At 39.3% G+C, this 14,162-nt stretch overlaps 1 protein-coding gene across 2 annotated transcripts in view; it reads left to right on the plus strand.

The window, feature by feature from the left end:
- Positions 1-6,820: 6,820 nt before the first annotated feature.
- The window catches only part of KCNC1 (potassium voltage-gated channel subfamily C member 1), a 44,797-nt gene continuing 37,455 nt past the window's right edge, over positions 6,821-14,162 (plus strand). For both annotated transcript variants that reach the window (XM_053449618.1, XM_053449619.1), the window contains exon 1: positions 6,821-8,013. In XM_053449618.1, coding sequence (XP_053305593.1) covers positions 7,444-8,013 — 570 coding nt within the window. In that variant the 5' untranslated portion in view covers positions 6,821-7,443. The remainder of the gene's footprint in view (positions 8,014-14,162) is intronic.

The following is a 14,162-nucleotide window of genomic DNA, read 5'->3' on the forward strand; positions in this document are numbered from 1 at the left end:
TTAGGAGCTATATGCCTGTCCCAGGCATGTTTAAATGCCTTCATTGCATTAGCCTCTACCACCTCTGCTGGGATGCCGTTCCACTTGTCTACCCACCTCGCAGTAAAATAATACATCATTATATTACATGAACCACCGCCGTATGGTCAAATGGTGACATCTATCTGGAGAGGATGTTGAGTGATGTTAAGAAATACTGTATGCCATGATGTATGATATCATGATTATGGGAATAATTCACTAAAATGTGGCTTTCACCTTCTTCATGGACTTTAGTTTAGTTCATGGGGGGGTAAACCAGAAGGTAACTTAACCCTTTAATACCCCAACATACACGATCACAGGGGCTACAGCCAGATACCATTTCACTTTGGCCCTCAGAAGTATTCTACGAAGGATTGTTTAAATACCCTCACTGTGTTACCCTCTACCACTTCTGCTGGGAGGCTGTTCCACTCATCCATTGCACTCTTGTTTTAATATATACATTTGAATAATCTTGTCATACATTTCCTGCCCCAAAACGTTTTAACAGATTCAGAAACCCATTCATAGGCGATGTAAATCAATTTGCACGCTGTGTTATGTTTCCTTCTGCATCTGATCCATGGCTTATGGCTTTTTCGGGTTGTCTGGATCGTGATGAGACTCTTTCCTCAGCAGATAGGGACTTTATAAAGAGAGCCTGACTGTTGTCCTCAATTAGTTTCCACGCTCCCGGTAATTAACTCATTGCAGGTTCACAGACAGATGCGACATGGTGGCCTGTGATGTACAATTTGCATTTGCTACAATGAAAGGACGGCCACTTCCTGGCCAGGTAAGGACTGTTTTCTTAACACACAAAGAAGTGTCTACATCAGAAGACAACTGTTCCTGTGTCCGTGCGTGGAAGTCCATCCTGGGATTGCAAATGGCCGTGGTCTCTCTCCGCGTGCCCCGATCCGCAGAGTGCTCGTAACATTTGCCTACGAGTTGAGTATTTGGGCCACCAAGTGAGGACATTTGTTCATCACAGAGGTCATCATGTGACAAACAGCATTTTGCTTCATCGATACTAAACCCAAGTCACAGGTGTCAACACAAACACGAGGGCACAGGTGTCGAGACTTGTACAACCTCGGATCGTGCATTTGGCCAACCCTTTGGGTTTGGAGACACATACGGCTGGACCGTCATCTCCCACCGGCAGCATGTGATTAAACTGCTGTATATTCAGCTATTGTGATTAATTGTGCTCCTTGTGTGCTTCTTGGGATCCAGAAGAAATTAGTAAACTTCTGTTTCCAGAGCCCAATGTCGGTCAACTGTATTTAGATTCATTCCAGAGTCCACGGAATTCTAAGAATATCAGGATAATATTCTCCGCGCAGCGCAGGGATACATGTCAATCTGAAAATAATCAAACTCTGGTAGAATTAAATATTAAACATGTAATTTGGTGCCCTGCTCTGTGTTTAAGAGAACTATTGCCCCCATACCCATAGCATTTAGTGTTCCCAGTATACATGTCTGTGTATGTAAAGGTGGGGAATCAGAACCAAACTGGGAATAAGAAACCAGCCCCGCCACTTTAAGGCCGGTGGCCTCCTAATGATGTAAGAGCCACCAATGGCTGAATATAATAGTCCTCATGTTACCTTTAATGCTCACATAGCCAGACTTGTCTAGCCGGTGGCCACATACTGCAAAGTAATGGAGCGATAACAGACAGTGGCCCGCCGGTACAAACTGGGTTTTCTTTTCGTACTGATATGTACATCCATAGGTGTCCTCATTAAAGGGGCAACTAGAGGCACTTGCCCCCCCCCCTGGAAATTCCCTAAAAATGCTTATTCCCAACCTTTTTGGATAGGGCAAATATTTTGCAAATCCTCAAAAAATCCCGTGGACACTAACATGTACCTGACAAATGTTAAATGTGTTACGCATTCTCCTAAAATGTACCAATTTTAAATATTTATAATTTCCTTCCTTCTTCAGGCACTTTCTTGCAGTTCTCATTACAGCCACTAGGTGGCAATATATCTTCCCAGTTCCTGATGCTTTATCATTCAGTATTAAAACAAGTGTCATCATAGTGAATTAACCCAAATTAATGGAGAAGGAATTTAACAGGTTAATATTAATTGCAATACACAGATACTGATGGTGTCTCATCCATGTATATACTGAGTTTCCCAGTTCTGTTGTGTGCTGCTATCATAAGTAAATATCAAACGGTGGGGTACATTGGGTAGAGCTCCCTGCCCTGACTAGCAGCCCACTTAAGCTTACTACTGTAATTAGCAGGTAAAACATATTGTTATCTTTAGCAAAGGGTCATCTTTGGAATAGTGGCAGAATGCGCAGAATGTGGGGTCAGAATGTGCATATATTTTTTCAAAACTAAATCTGTACAATTGTTTTGGGCATATTTATGACTGATTTCATGTCCTGGAGTTCTCTCCCTTCTTCTTCAGCCCAATTACAAAGGCCGCCTCTACCAATAAACAGGAATCATAGAAACCTAGAACCGGCTAGCAGATCAATCCCATTCAGGCCCATCTAGATGTCCATTTCGCCTGCTGTAAAGACTCAACCCTTAACCAGTCGTTGGTCTCGTCTTAGATTCAGGAGCCGTATGCCTATCCCATGCATGTTTAAATTCCCTCACTGTAGTACCCTCTACCACTTCTGCTGGGAAGCTGTTCCACTTATCTTCCACCCTCTCAGTAAAGTAAAACTGAGTCCCTGAGAGCTGGAAGTTAACATGGCTGCTCTCTTGGATATACACTTAATCTGTACTGCTTATTTTTATTTGTAAACACAATTCTATAATTTTATTTAGTGTATACAATGAATAAATGTAGTATCTGTGAAATTTGGCAGATTTGAAATGTTCAAAACAGTCAGGTCCATATTGAATTTACCAAAATAATTGTAACATGATTGTGTGAGAATTATTGTATTAAAAAGAAATACAATTAGACTTAAGTTGTTGCAAACAGAAAAACCATGTGAATGACAGATACATCGCCTACACTGAGCAGTTCGATGTATTTATTGATATCTCACGTGCATTTTATAAATTAAGCACTAGAGGGCGCCATTCTGTTAAGTAATTTCCAGATGTTATTTTTGTGAAATTCAATTTTCTGTGTGCCCACGCTTTTCAAACTAATTTATTACAGAAATTTAAAAATATATATTTATTTATAAAAGACTAAACATTTTTTATTCAAAAGTTTTGCCCTTAAATGTACAATTCTCATCATAGCAAGTCTGGAAAATATGATATTACTGTGACATTTTTTGTTTAATTTTGTAACAACTTCATATATTGTTATTCATAACAAGCATAGTACAGGAATTGTGAAACAAAAAAATAAAATATAAGCAAACATTCTTTATATCAGGCTTGTCAATTACAATGTAACAGTTTTTCTTCCATAAAAGTAACAATTTACATGTTACAAGGTCATTGCCAAGTAATTAATAATAAGATGTGTATTAATAATAATTCAAAAAATACTAATTGTATTTTTGTGATTTTTTTTGTAAAACAGTTTCTCCTCTTGTCTCAGAAGTGATCTTAGGTCTATATTTTACAGACATTTGCACAATTTAGGGTTTACATAAATACTCCATTACATAATTAACTTAAATTAAATAAAATAAAAATGTAAAATAAAAAATGTAAATAATCATTAATGTGGCTCATGATCAATCACTGAATGTTGACCAGTCCCCATTATAACTATAATCACCCCCAAATCCATATATACAATTGATGACCCCGGTACATTAAATGGGACAATTGGCTAATGTAACCATCCATTACTAGGTGAAAAGCTCCATCACACAAGTAATATGTTACAAAATAGATATTCCTTTGTAGGAATTTGTAGCAATTCTGCACTGAATGCATCTTTTTGCAGCGCATGACAGTTAAAGTTCCGAATGTCCTGTTATCGGTGATCGAGTCCATCTCCTAGATTGGCTTTCAGATATTATTAGGGATCGGCCAGACGGATGAGCCTTGCGTTCTCTGCGTCGAGTTCAGGAACCTGGGATGCCATCCAGTTTCACTTACTATTATTAGAGGTAATGATATTACAATCCTTGGAACGCACTCAATTTAATGTTGTATAAGTAACGGTATTCTTTTTAACCCACCGAGTGCCCTAGGAGTGTATAATGCGGGTAAAAGGCTAGTCCTGTTCTGGGTATTTGTTGAAATGGGGTCCTAGATGCTAATGGATTCTGCTGAGCTCATGTCTTCACATATCTGATGGGATTTCGGGTGTTGTGTTCATGACCTCTGCCGGGATTGTAGGTGATGGACTTTAACAAAGAGCTTTAAATATATTTTCACAACCGGCTATTGTAGAAATTTGACATAGTAGGCTTACCTGACCATTCATGACCACTGGTGGTCCTTGATCTGTTGGTTGATCTTGTGGTGCTTCTTTGGATGATTACTACACCCTAGTGACATCAGCCTGGTCCTAACTATTCTATCTCATCTCCTGTGATATTTACATTCCAAATAGTGAACATCTGTAAAACACAGTAATAGGGCCCACGGTACATGTCGGTTAAAGGCTCCGTACAACAGATGTGGTTGGATAGAAGTTTTCATGGCGGTAAGACGTCTTCGTGGCTCCATTATGGTTACTATTAAAAAATGTTCAGGTTTGGTGCTTTCATTCAATTCTAATGTTTCTCCAAAGGCATGAACATTAGGTTCTCCATTAACTTATCAACTGGGCTGTGGTTGTCCACTCGATGGTCTTTTATCTCCTATTTAACCTTGGATGTAGCCAGTAGACCCTCAAACCCTCAGACCTGCCAAACGGAAACAAACAATGATTTAGAGAGGTAATGCCCAAACACTTCAACTTATCTCATAGTATAAACATTGCCATCCTATGATATGATATATATCTGTCCAAGGTGGCCCGGATTATTAAAATAACCCTATTTTAAGACTCTGTTATCTGTTATGATTCAAGGACATTTTCTCTTTTGTTGAATTTCCAGTAAATGGATACAAGGTAACGCTACATGATCCGGCTCTTCATGTATCATACGTGGCCACCGAAGCCTGCGAGGGACTGGAGATTGTTCTGGGTGTAGCTGACGCAGCTGACATTAATACATCAGAGCTCAACATTTAGCCTGATACCATCATCCATAAGAAATGTAAAGAGATTTGCACGGACGTGCATATAGTATGGGAAGTTGGAATATATTCATTTAAAAATCAAGTCGTTGGTCCCGTCTTAGATTCAGGAGCCGTACGTCTATACCATGCATGTTTAAATCCCGTCACTGTATTACCCTCTACCACTTCTGCTGGGAGGCTGTTCCACTTATCTACCATCCTCTCAGTAAATTAATACTTCCTTACATTCTATCTGAACTTCTGAATTTGGGTTAACCAAGTGACTGGTAAAAATTGCACAATGTAACCCACGCTGACAGTTACAAAAAAATTTTTTTAATAAAAATTCTGTTTGTGGTAGAATTTATATAGCAGTTTTCTATACATAAATGAATAAATATTTTGGATTTAACCCATTCCTATCTTCTCATGTCTAAAAATTGTGTAGGCTTTTTTTTATATGATTGTAAAAATGTTATTAATATCTATTACTTGAGAAAAAAAGTTAAAGCATAATTATAAATTAATCATACTTGGATTATTATTATTATTATTATTATTATTATTATTGTGGAACTGGAGTGTATTCACAAGCAGAAACTGTAATATTTATTACAAAAATGTGAAATTAAAGTTTAAAGCTAATAATGTCCCATAATAGTCATAAATTAGACAAAAGCACATCTTGTTAGGCTATGAATTAACCCCTTAGTGTGTGAAATCACTGATCTCTCCTGGTATCTCTCCTGTCTGGATAAATTAACTCCCACTCTTACTCCTGTGTTGGATTAGAGTGCTGCCTGCACTAGGACCCAAGTGAAACAGTCTTTCTTAGAAGCAACAAGGCAGCGCGCATGCGCAGATGGTGTGCTCAGGGACCTGCTTGCCTGCCTGCCTGCACATCACTGGATCCCAGCGCAAGAAGCAGCCCGGGGAGCAGAGCCTCTGAGCAGAGCCTGGGAAGAGACCCCGCAGAGGAGACCCGGAGGGAGGCGCTGTCTCGGAGTGTTAGAAGTGTTTGGGCTCAGTCTCTGAGGAGCTGTCCTTTTAGCACCAGCACATCCAGCACTCAGTGGGCAAATGTGTGGCCAGGAGCTGTCTATCTCACACCTACTGGGGCAGATGTGTGTCCAGAAGCTGTCCATCTAACACCTACTGGGGCAGATGTGTGTCCAGAAACTGTCCATCTAACACCTACTGGGGCAGTTGTGTGTCCAGGAGCTGTCCATCTAACGCCTACTGGGGCAGTTGTGTGTCCAGGAGCTGTCCATCTAACACCTACTGGGGCAGATGTGTGTCCAGAAGCTGTCCATCTAACACCTACTGGGGCAGTTGTGTGTCCAGGAGCTGTCCATCTAACACCTACTGGGGCAGATGTGTGTCCAGGAGCTGTCCAGGGGCAGATGGGTGTCCAGGAGCTGTCCATCTACCACCTACTGAGGCAGATGTGTGACCAAGAGCTGCGCTTTTAGCACCAGCTGAGACAGCTTTGGGTTCAGTAGCTGTCTTTTTTATTTTAGACCGACAAGCAGCAATTTCACCAGGAGCTGTCCACCAAGCACCCACTGGGGGCCAAGAGCTGCGCTGCTACCTTTCACAGAGACGGCTTTGGGGGCAGGAGCTGTCCATTCAGCACCACACCGGGCAGAGCTGTCACCAGAAGCTGCCCTTTCAGCTCCAGCAGACCCCGACGTGGTAAGAAGGACCATGAGGACAGGAGCTGCAGGCATTGGGAATCCCTGCACAATGTGATGAGAATAGACAAAGAGTGCAGGAGGAGAGAGGAGGAGAGACGGCTTCGTGCTGTCAGTCTGGCTGTGAGTCCTCTGTAGAGCTCCTCTTAGTCCTGGCAACGCCATTGATTTTTGAAAGAGGGTCTGGATTACCTTCCTCCCCCCCAGGAATTGCACCTACAGGTATAAGGAGGGGGCTTCATCTGTGAACAAGGAGGAGAGGTGGGATTTTTGCAATAACTGGACCTGTTACACCTTATTTACCAATCCCCATTGCTAAGCCAATGAGATCCCAATCTGCTCCTGCAAACTACCCCCCCAGAGATCTGCAAACTGCCAGACCCTGGGGCAGGGGCTCAGTGCTGTTTGGGGAGCCTCATCTCTTCTGGAGCTGAATGCCCTTGTGGAGACTGTTTGCCCTCCCTGCCTCCCTTAAGGGGGGGAAATCTGTAGCTCTGAACTGTCTTGGGTTTTTGTGCTTATTTTTTATTTTTAGTAGCAAAGAGGTGAGATGCTGGGGCTGATGAGTGAACCTCACACGAGACATGCCTAACAAGAGACATGGGCCAAGGGGACGAGACAGATCGCATCGTGATAAACGTGGGAGGGACAAGGCACCAGACTTATCGCAGCACCCTGCGCACCTTGCCTGGCACCAGGTTGGCTTGGTTGGCAGAGCCAGATGCCCACAGCCACTTTGACTATGATCCTAGAGCTGACGAGTTCTTCTTTGATAGACATCCTGGGGTATTTGCCCACATCCTGAATTACTACAGGACTGGCAAGCTGCACTGCCCAGCAGATGTGTGTGGACCACTCTATGAAGAAGAGTTGGCCTTCTGGGGCATTGATGAGACAGATGTGGAACCTTGTTGCTGGATGACCTATAGACAACACCGAGATGCAGAAGAAGCCCTGGATAGTTTTGGTGGCGGACCTGTGGATAACAGGGATGATGATGGGGATGTAGATGGCACTGGAGACTCAGGAGATGGAGAAGAGGAGCTGGAAATTACTAAACGATTGGCCCTCAGTGACTCCCCAGATGGTAAACCAGGGGGGTTCTGGAGAAGATGGCAACCTCGAATTTGGGCTTTGTTTGAAGACCCCTACTCTTCTAGATATGCAAGGGTAAGACATGTATCAAGGATCTCAGTGCACTTGCTTCATTGACACCTTTGAAGGTCCAGGGGAATCTGAAGATTCACCTCTTGCCTTCCAAAGGTCTAAGACTTTCCCTTTTTGCTGTTTTTCTATTCATTAATGATCTGTGTTTGTGACCTCTGTACAGAAGTGCAAATAATTCACTATGTGAGTGATTTATCTTCACTTTCAGTGAGAGTGTAGGTAGATACACCCTTGGTGTGACCTGTAGATGCTGTCACTCCTAATGCAGAGGATGGTTGATAATCCATTTAGATGTCTCCTGCATAAGATGTCTTACCACAACCTTCATGGTCCAGTGACAGAGGTGCCCCCATGATGAACATGAGGACAAATAAAGCTGGTATTAGTTATTGACTATTTTCTGGAGGTCATTATTGGTGAAAAAGGTAGGACACAAGCTACATGGAGTCCTGAAGGACATATATTTTAATGAGGCACAGACATGGATACGACACAGCACACAATCTGGTTTATTCCTAGAGAAATGTGTTGCAGCTTCACTTTGGCAGCCGAAGAAGTAAACATATGTTTAGTGGGTGTTTGGAAGAATTAATTATTCCTTAGTCTGTAAAGTTGCCAGGTAAAGTCACCCTTTATAAAGTGAAGAGTCTCATTTCTATGGAAAAAAATGCCATCTTTCAGATAATCAGATAGAATACCATTGGCACAAATTAGAACAGATACATTGTTTCCCTGCTAAGACCAACAGGTTAACATATAACACAATGCACGGATCCATACTATGGACAATCCCTGATGGGGTATGGTGATGTGACCCATCTTCTATTTTTGTTGATATTCTTTCAGAAAGGAGCTTGACTAATTCAACATGATGCCCAAAAAACCAAGAATTTAACCCATGAAATCCCTGACACCAGTCTTTCATGATATTTATGAAATGGGGAGTTAATACCTAAATGTATGGCTTCAAAAAATCTAATTAGTAGAGTTTGTGTTCCAGAACTGCATATATGATACAATCTCCTTCAAGGTTATTCATTGCTGTACCAAGATATATCTGCCCTGGGTCCTATGATGTAATATGGTCCCTCTTCTCTATATATTCAAGTTATTTAGATCTTTCTTTTATAGAACAATTTTGTTTAATTTTTTTGGCGACGAAAGACAAGAAGATGTATATATATGTATTTCGCTCTAAAGTCAACAAGCAAAGCTCTCTCTATTCAACAGGATTGTAAAGGCAGAAGCAACGATGTACCATCTGCCCTTGAAAAAAATGTCTTCCCAAACAAACATAGTCATCTGTACCTTCTGCTCCTAGAAATATTGAATTCATTCTATAGAATTTAGGAGAAAAAATCAAATAATAATCCATTTCACCAAATAATATATAGTTTTATTGGGTATTTTTTTTCTTCATTTTATCTATTTATTAAAAATGTAAAATATAATTAGGGCAAAGGTCAAATATTCAAATTCTGGTTTCTACAAACCAAGCATAGATCAGAATTTACCTACAGATACATTTGTGGAAATGTTTCTAGCAATATTGTAGAATGAATATAATATGCGTTAGAGGACAACACGAAAGGTCTACCATATAACGCAGCAGCTAGGACGGCATGTATGTCATTCGTTTGCAGGTCAAAACACAGTTTCTAAAAAGGAGGAGATGACAAATGTAAACATTAACCATTTCACCAAAAAAAAACACAAAATAATTAAAAATATATATTTTTTAAAATATTTTTTTAGTACACTTACAACAAGGAGGACATTTCCCCCAATACATTCTGTTCAAAAAATCCCAAATATTTATTCCTAGTTTTTTTTTTATGTATCATAGTCTGGAAGACAATGTGTTACATTATATGACAAATGCATAACATTACATTTTTTAGTATATGTAATATATCTTTTTTTTATAGAATAATTAATGCAAAACAGCTGTCTTTGATAAACAAATACAATCAGATTCCGATTTCACGATTTATATGTTTTTTTTTTCTAATTGTGAAATACTTCACTTAACACCTTCTGCTAAAGATTTTTATCAATGAACCTATTTTTATCTTCCTCCATTTCCACTCTTCCTTCACACTCTGACATGAAGTCACAAGGGCTGAGTTGCTTCCTTGTCATTCATACATTCATAAAGTGCGTTAGTTAAAAACCACTAAGAACAAAACCGTAAAAAAAAATAATAATAAAAAAAAAAAACCATTGAGTTTATGTAACCAGGGCAGGCTGAGCGCCGGAGGGCAACGGTTCTACAGATAATGACTTCATCGTAAGAGGTCATCTTCATCTGAAAGGCCAATGCAGTAAACTCTATAGATGATGAATAAGCTTTTCAGAGACAGACCCATCATCTCCTATTATGTAATCTCTTTGGCCAAAAGGCTGGAAAATAAGCAAAAGAAGCTGAGTTGGCCCTTGTTACATAGTAGCGAAAGTTTGATTTTTATCTCTTCTTGGCCCTTCTAATTTGTATGCATCCATCTCAATACCCCTAAAGTTCATTTATATGGAGTCAACATCTCTTTATGCCAAACGTAAAGACGCAGAGACAGAAGAATATAAAATAATACATGAACTAAGGAGGACCCTGTTTGAACTATGGAGGACCATGTGACACTCAATGTATGGAAGGGGTATGGGGTCGAGCGCTCTAAATCCCATTTATTATCCCGGCTCTGCTGAATTTAGAGCCATTGGAGAAGGGTATGGTGGTGTCAATTCCCATTTATCTAGTGAACCCAAGCAGCAGCCCAGGCCTCCTTGAAAATAATTGCATGAAGAGTATTTAAGAATGGCCGTTAATCGAAAGACTTCCTTAAAGCCATTAACAGGTCAGGGAGTCTCTGGGTAGATATATTTTAACGAGTAAGAGATAATTAGACTAAGGTGTAATACTAATAAATCGCAATGGACAACCTATTATTATAACCATGGGATAGACATACGGCTCCTGAATCTAAGGCGAGACCAACGACTGATTAAGGTTTTTACAGCAGGAGAAACGGGCGACTAGACGGGGGCCGAATGGGGCCGATCTGCCGGCAGGTTCTATGTTTCTACTACTACTGTTTCTACTTAAAGCATATATATTAGGGACAGGAGATGTTCTTTTTTCTGGAAGGCTAAGACGTTGGGAAGGTGCTTTCTGGATCATTGGGTTGGTGAACGTGTTCGAGGTGCCATACCTTTATCCATAGTCATGTAGACACGCGATGGGTCAATCACGGAAAGCCTGGAATAATATTTTCACATTCGCTGCTTACCAAATCGTATGTCGTAACCGTTACAATGTCCTCTGCAACAGATATAACCAGATTGGAATTAACTTTATCGCACCCGGTATATCCCAATAGTAACAGAATATATTAATTGTAAAACCAGTATAAATCTGCATAAATATCCATATCAAAGACCCGTAACAATGTTGTCAGCAGCTGCTAAAACCAAATCCGCAGCTCAACTTCACTGATCGTCTGATCACCAGGGAAACCGGTTTCAAAGAAATAAATAAGATAAAACACCGGAGAGTTCTGCCTTGCTATTGGCTGTGCAGGAATCACGTGATACGCATAGAACGTAAATGATAGAATAAATACGTTTGCTGCTGGTGGAGACTACACAAGCTTTTACAGACATGAGCAATTCCATCTTGATCGAAAAATGTGGAATTCCGCATTTTACAAAATTCTAATTTACCACCATTTTTACTTAAATTTGCCCAATAGTCCAAAATCATAGTCCCCTTTTTTGCTTCTCTATCTCAACCTTATTTTACTATTCAGTTTCCAGACGTTCCATAAGATTAATATCCGCCAAATATCATGGAGCCATTTACAGCAAGGGCAGTAAAATTGAGCAATCCACCCTCAAATGAAGTTGGGTGCGCAAGTTCAAACCAAACTTTTAAAATAGAAAAAAAAAACCTAGACTTCTTTGCCAAAAGTTATAATTAAATTAACTGAATTTTTGACTATTAGGTCGTTTTCCCAATTTCTGACAAAGCTGTACATTTTTAATCATGGCGCGACAACAAAAATGATACTTGGATTGGTTAAATTTAATGGACGACCGGCTTTTGTCAAAATAACAATTAATTATGCAACAATTCTATATCACGTTGAGCCTCCTCCATTCTAAACGTTATCCCTACATACAAAACATTTTAAAAAAAAAAAAATATCCTCATCAATGTCCTACTTACGGGTCTCAGGGCTGAACATTTTATGTTAATTTTGTAAATTTTTCATTGAAAATTTTAATATTTAAAAAAAAAAAAAAAAAATACACAACACCCACGTGCCAAATCTAAGATATCTAAGATAATGGTCTAATTTATGTCATCTTTATGCTTTTAAAATCCATCTTGGGAAAAAAACGACGTGACCTTAGGCAAAAAATAAAAAAAATATTCCGAAATCAGGAACATTCCGCAATTGGAACCATGAAGTATTTCGGGAAGGTAACTACAGGTAACAATGTATATGTAGATGGGGCTGAGTAGTAGAACGCAGAGAACGCACACTGCATTTAATGAAGGCGTTCATTTTTTTTTTTTCCGAGGGAGTGCATCGAGCGTGTTACTGCAGTTTCCATAGCAACCGATCTCTCGCGCTTCAAGGCAACCGGAGCCCCTGCATAAAATTCTCAGCAAATTAGTAACACACAAATGGAGATTCGCCTTACGCGTTATTACCATAAATATTTACCGCTCCTCACCCCCTCTGCTCCAAATTTTTAAACAACCGAGAGATGAGACTCATCCTACGGGATTTAACGTCAGCCCCAAAAGACCCCAAGAAAGGGTTAAATCATACACCGCAGTATGAATTCAAGACAGGACACCATCTTCAATTTATCCAAATATTAAATTCATGTTTTTAGTGCTTTTATGCATTTGAATTTAGTTGTTTGTCGATTGTGACGACCTGTATTAAGAAAAAGTCTGTGCTAAAAATGTTAATTTAAGGCTTTTAATCAAATTCTGTACTAAATAAAAGGACGCTTTCTACAGTTCTAGGAAAATTGGTTTAAGAGAGATACAAAGAGGCTGCATGTGGATTTTAGGCCTGGAAGTCCAATTATCTCAATTACGTAATATCGTAGAATTTTCTTTTATACGCATTCACTAAATGTGGGTGTGGCTTATTTACTAATCGACGCCTATTGTAACCTTGTCAAGCCCCGCCCACAACTTCGAACAATATTAATTCTTGGCTTTTGCTTAATATATATATATATATATTAGTTTAATCAGCTGGTACTTATACAGAATATAATGGGTTAATATTTATATTATATTGTATTATATAAATATAAATTGTATTGTATTGTATTATTTTTTTTCCCAAAAATAGCAAGATCCTTGTGGCTTTGGTAAACCAAAAAAAAAAAGTTTTTGGGTCAATATATAACTTTAAAAAGTTTTTTAAGTAATCAAAGAAAGTTGCTTTTATCTAGAACGTTCTGCTTTTAGTTCAACAAGAAAAAAAAATGTATTCAGAGTTTATTCCAGAGGTTAACATGAAAAGTTATAATTTACCCCCAAAACAAGCCCATTTAAAGTCAAATCCCACGGGCTCTCTATTAAGTGAATAAACAATATTTAGCAAAAAGAATTTTAAATGATCTTATGGAAGTTGGAGGCTGGCAGTCTCCATCGATCAGCGATTGATTGTAAGAGATAAATTAGCTGGTATCGTATGTTGAATTCTTGTTGATTTGGATAGATTCCAATCCAAATTATCAATAATGTAAAGTATTGTGAAGGGCAAAGCCATTTTTCCTTCTAGTTTCAGGAAATGGAGATGAGATGGGGAGAACGTCATTGATCTTTGAGAAATTCTATATTTTGATGAGACGCCTTCAGTAAATTAAATGCACCAAATTCAGATTGCCGAACAGAATTCAAAATGAAAAAAGGGAATAAGGGTCCATTAGGCAGACGTTTCCAGGGAAATGCTTCCACGGGCAAAGTACTAAAACCACTGAGCTAGAAAGAAAAAAAAGACGCGTTGGGTATTGATAAGAAAATCTAATTTATATAAAAATAGCAATGAGCTTCACCGGGATACTCAGGGAAAAAATAGTCATTTTATTTCTCCAAAATATGTAAAATCAGCTTAAATTTCTCA

This window comes from Spea bombifrons, chromosome 10, assembly GCF_027358695.1.
Source record: "Spea bombifrons isolate aSpeBom1 chromosome 10, aSpeBom1.2.pri, whole genome shotgun sequence".
Classification (NCBI taxonomy): domain Eukaryota; kingdom Metazoa; phylum Chordata; class Amphibia; order Anura; family Pelobatidae; genus Spea; species Spea bombifrons.